Source organism: Nicotiana tomentosiformis, chromosome 11 (genome assembly GCF_000390325.3).
Source record: "Nicotiana tomentosiformis chromosome 11, ASM39032v3, whole genome shotgun sequence".
NCBI lineage: Eukaryota > Viridiplantae > Streptophyta > Magnoliopsida > Solanales > Solanaceae > Nicotiana > Nicotiana tomentosiformis.
The window spans coordinates 20860395-20865488 of NC_090822.1; the positions used below are offsets into that span (position 1 = coordinate 20860395).

The following is a 5094-nucleotide window of genomic DNA, read 5'->3' on the forward strand; positions in this document are numbered from 1 at the left end:
ATTAGGTCCTAAAACTACCCGGACATAAGTATAATAGGAGCTACACACGGACTCTCGTCACCTCGTACGTACGTAGCCCCCACAATTAGAAGCAAATAATTATTTAAATCACCTATGGGGTAAATTTCCTCTTACAAGGTTAGACAAGAGACTTACCTCGTCTCAAAGCTCACTTTCCGATCACAATTTCACGTTAAAGCCTCAATTTGGTGCCAAAAAATCCGAAACTAGCCAAATGTTATATAATTTAATAAATACATACTCAAAAATTCATAATTTATCTATTAGAGTAATTACCCAACCCAATTTGGTAAAATTCCTAAAATTCACCCCGGGCCCACATGCCCGGATTCCGGAAAGTGTTCGGAGAAAATCGTCATCCATAACCTTAAGAACTCAAGTATACAATTTTATCTCATTCCATAACCATTTTCGTGGTTAAAATCTCATTTTTATTAAAAACCTAGATTTTTCATCTAAACCCTTGATTTTCACAATTTACATGTTATAATCTACCCATAATCTATGTATTTAACTCACAATAGGTAGAATTAACTTACCTCCAAGTTGCTGGATGAATACCCCTCTCAAGAAGCTCCAAAAATCGCCCAAGGATGCAGAAAATGGGCTCAAAAATGGCTGAGCTCCATTTTAACACATTCTGCCCAGTAGGCTTTCGCACCTGCGAGGAAACAGGCGCACCTACGGTTCCACTTCTGCGGACAAAATCATGCGGGTGCGGACCAAGGCCAGGCTGCCCATTTTCACACCTGCGCCCAGCTGGTCGCACTTGCGGACACTAGGCTATCGTCAATGCGGTCTTGAGCTTCTGAAAGCTCACCTCACAATCACCCTTTTGTGTCAATCTAGTCAAAGGTGCTGCAATAGATGAAAAACCCTCCACAAATCGATGATAATAACCTGCTAACCCCAGGAAACTCCTGATCTCGGTCGCCGAAGTGGGATATGCCAATTTTGAACTGCCTCGATCTTTCTGGGATCAACCTTAATACCCTTACCCGATACGATATGTCCCAAGAATGCCACCGAATCTAGCCAAAACTCACACTTGGAGAACTTAGCATATAACTTTTTTTCCCGCAAGGTCTGAAGCACCACTCTCAAATGGTGCTCGTGCTCCTCCTTACTACGTGAGTAGATCAAAATGTCATCGATGAAGACAATGACAAACGAATCAATATGTGGCCTAAACACCATGTTCATCAAATCCATAAACGTCGTCGAGGCGTTAGTCAATCCGAAGGACATTACGAGAAACTCATAATGGACATATCTAGTCCGAAAAGCAGTCTTTAGAACATCCGAATCCCGAATCTTCAACTGATGGCAACCCGATCTCAAGTCGATTTTTGAGAACACTCTGGCACCCTGCAACTAGTCAAACAAATCATCAATATGCGGAAATGGGTACTTGTTCTTAATAGTAACTTTGTTCAATTGGCGATAATTAATACACATCCGCATAGTCCCATCCTTCTTCTTCACAAATAATACTGGTACGCCCCAAGGCGACACACTCGGCCTGGCGAACCCTTTTGCTAACAACTCCTCAAGTTGTTGCTTCAACTCTTTTGGAACCATACAGAACGGTGGGATAGATATAGGCTGGGTACCTAGAGCCAAGTCAATACATAAATTAATATCACGGTCTGGTGGTATGCCTGGAAGATCAGAAGAAAACACATCAAAGAACTCTCGGACTAGTGTCCCGAACATAGGCCAAATAAGCCAAACAACCCTTCTCGACCATGTGTCGAGCCTTCATAAAGGAAATAACCCGACTAGATGCACCGACAGACGAACATTTCCACTCCAATCTAAGCAACTCTTGCAACGCCAAGGTAACAGTCTTGGCATGACAATCTAGGATGGCATGATATGGAGATAGCCAATCCATGACCGGGATGATCTCAAAGTCGGTCATCTCAAGCAGCAGAAGATCTGCTCTAGTTTCGTAACCACAGAATGTAACAATGCAAAACCGGTAGATCAGATCCACAACAACAGAATCGCCCACAGGAGTGGACACATAAACAGGAGTACCCAACAACTCACGAGAAACACCAAGAAATGAACAAACAGAGATGACACATATGAATACGTAGACCCTGGATCAAATAATACTGAGGCATCTCTACCGCAGACAGAAATAATATATGTGATCACGGCATCTGAGGCCATTGCATCTGGTCTGGTCAGAAAAGCAAAGAACCTAGCTGGAGCGCCACCTGACTGGCCTCCACCTAGCTGACCTCTACCTCTAGGACGGCCCTTACCCACCTGCCCTCCGCCTCTAGGCGGCTAGACGACTGGTGGAACAACTGGTGCTGTAATCATAGGCTGCTGACCCTGTTGCACTGCCTTGCCCCGATGCCTGGGGCAAAATCTCCGTACATAACTGAAATCCCCGCACTAGAAACAACCCCTCGGTACAGTGGACTACTAACCTGAAGTCTGGCCCTGATGACCTGAATAGCTGGTGGGCGGTAAGAACTCTCTGGAATAGCACTGAATAAGGTCGCATTGTAGAACCCTGAGGAGGTGGCGGTGCTGGACTGACCCCTCATGAACTGACCTGTGACCCCAGCCGGGGCACCACTGAACTCTCCCGAATATCAAAACCGCTTGGCCCTCACCGCCTCCTCTAGGCTCTGCTGACGGACACCCTTGATCCTCCAAGCTATCTCCACAACTAGCCTGTAATAAGTCCCATCTCCACCTCTCGAACCATGGTAGCCTGAATACCAGAGTGTAATTCAGCAACAAACCTCTGCATTCTCTCTGCATCAGTAGGTAGTATCATAAGTGCATAGTGAGACAACTCAGAGAACCTCGCCTCATAGTCGGTCACTGTCATCTAACCATGTTGGAGCTACTCGAACTATAACCGCAACTCTTCCCTATAAGAGGGTGGAATGTATCTATCCAAGAAGAGGCGTGTGAACTGTTCCCAAGTCATGGGAGGAGAACCTGCTGGTCTGCCGAGAAGATGTGACTACCACCACCTACGGGCCCTACCCTCCAGCTGAAAAGCAATGAAATCCACCCCGTGGGACTCTAGTATCCTCATGTTGTGCAGTTTGTCCCTGCACCGATCAATGAAATCCTGGGGGTCCTCATGTTGCTCACCTCCGAAAGTAGGAGGATGAAGCCTAGTCCATCTATCCAATAGCCTGTGTGGATCACCGGCCGCAGCCGGTATAGGCTCCGATGTAGCTACCGCAACTGGCTGAGCTCTACCCACGGGTAGTGCACGCTGGGTCTGATATATAACAGATGCATTCCCACGGGCCTGTGCGGTAGGGGTTTGTGCTCCCCCTCCCGCCTGAGATGTGGCTAGGTCTGTCGGAAATAAACCGGCCTGAGTCATAGTATCCACGAACCGCAGCATATGGCCCATGACCTCCTGAAATCCCGGAGCGGTTATGAAATCCACCGGAGCTGGCTCTGCCACAAGCACCTCGCCCTGCTTCTCAATAATAAGATCCTCTACTGGATCCACTGGTGGCATAGCTAAAGCAATTGTGGGACATCCTCGTCCCTTACCACGGGTTAGATTCCTCACCCGGCCTCTACCTGGGCCTCTAGCAACATGGGGAGCAGCTCTTCCCTGGTCTGGAACCTCCGTATAGCGCGTTCTCACCATCTGTGAGTGAATAAGATAAAGATACTTAGTACTACATCAACTGCACGATAGGAGATGCAGAAAGGTAATTTCCTAACACCCTATAGCCTCTCGAAGATAAGTACAGACGTCTCCGTACCGATCCGCAAGACTCTATTAGGCCTGCTCATAACTTGTGAGACCTACGTGAATCTAGTGCTCTGATACCATATTGTCACGACTTAATTTCACCTATAGATCGTGATGGCACCCAACATCACCGCTAGGCAAGCCAACTAGTGAATTAGACATATTATTCCTCTTTTAATAAGTTTTCGAGTAATTAAACTTTTCTTATTTGCAAAATTTAAGAAAATAAAAGGTTTAAATAAATAAAACTAAGTAATAGTTAGAAACCACAATTCTACTAGTGTGTGCGCCAAGACCTGGTGTCACAAGTGTATGAGCATCTAGTAGATTATACAAAATTCCAGCTACTGCCTGAACATAAAATAGACATAATAAAATTACAAAAGAGAGACTCTAGGGGCTGCATAACGGCTCGGAAATAACTCACCACTAGGCCTCGGGATATCTGGAATATATACCGGAAGGACCGCCTGATGCACCTGTATTAGATCCTGCTCAAAAAGTACAGCAAGTGTAGCATAAGTACCTAAATCAACACGTACCCAGTAAGTATCAAGTCTTATCTCGAAGAAGTAGTGATAAGAGGCCGACTTTGATACTTACTATGGGTTAATAATATTAAGATAGAGATATTTAAATAAACACGGGTTATGTGAATAATAACAAGTTCCCTTAGCAAGCAGGAACAAATAATTCTTTTACAATTTAATAATTTTCAATAAGTCATTTATCTTCACAAGCTACAATAAAAATATCAAAGTACCGAGTAATTATTATTATTAAGCACGATTTATACTGTGGTCGTACGGTCTGATCCAGAATAATGTGTACACTGCCGAAGGTCGAGCGGTACAAACCATAGATGCATCTATCTACTGCCGAGGCGTTCGGCCCGCTCCACAAGGAGAGAAGGATACTTTATAAGTTGACTTAAATATTTTTTTGGGTTTTATACGAAAATAGTACGAATTTCGTTAGCGATCTTCCACAATTTCTCTAACAAGTCCTAATATAATTTATGCATTTTAAGTTACAAGTATGGTGCAAATATTTCCAAATAGTTCATGAATTAGGTCCTAAAACTACCTGGACATAAGTATAATAGGAGCTACGCACGGACTCTCGTCACCTCGTACGTACGTAGTCCCCACAATTAGAAGCAAATAATTATTTAAAATACTTATGGAATAAATTCTCTCTTACAAGGTTAGACAAGAGACTTACCTCGTCTCAAAGCTCACTTTTCGATCACAATTTCGCGTAAAAGCCTCAATTTGGTGAAAAAAATCCGAAACTAGCCAAACGTTATATAATTTAAT

At 44.1% G+C, this 5094-nt stretch overlaps 1 protein-coding gene across 1 annotated transcript; it reads right to left on the minus strand.

The window, feature by feature from the left end:
- Positions 1-1705: 1705 nt before the first annotated feature.
- Positions 1706-2588, minus strand: LOC138901118 (uncharacterized). Its single transcript, XM_070188854.1, has 2 exons — positions 2469-2588; positions 1706-2071 (listed from the first exon to the last, which is right to left on the minus strand). The coding sequence occupies exons 1-2, from the start codon at positions 2586-2588 to the stop codon at positions 1706-1708; spliced, it is 486 nt and encodes a 161-aa protein (XP_070044955.1).
- Between the last annotated feature and the right edge of the window lie 2506 nt (positions 2589-5094).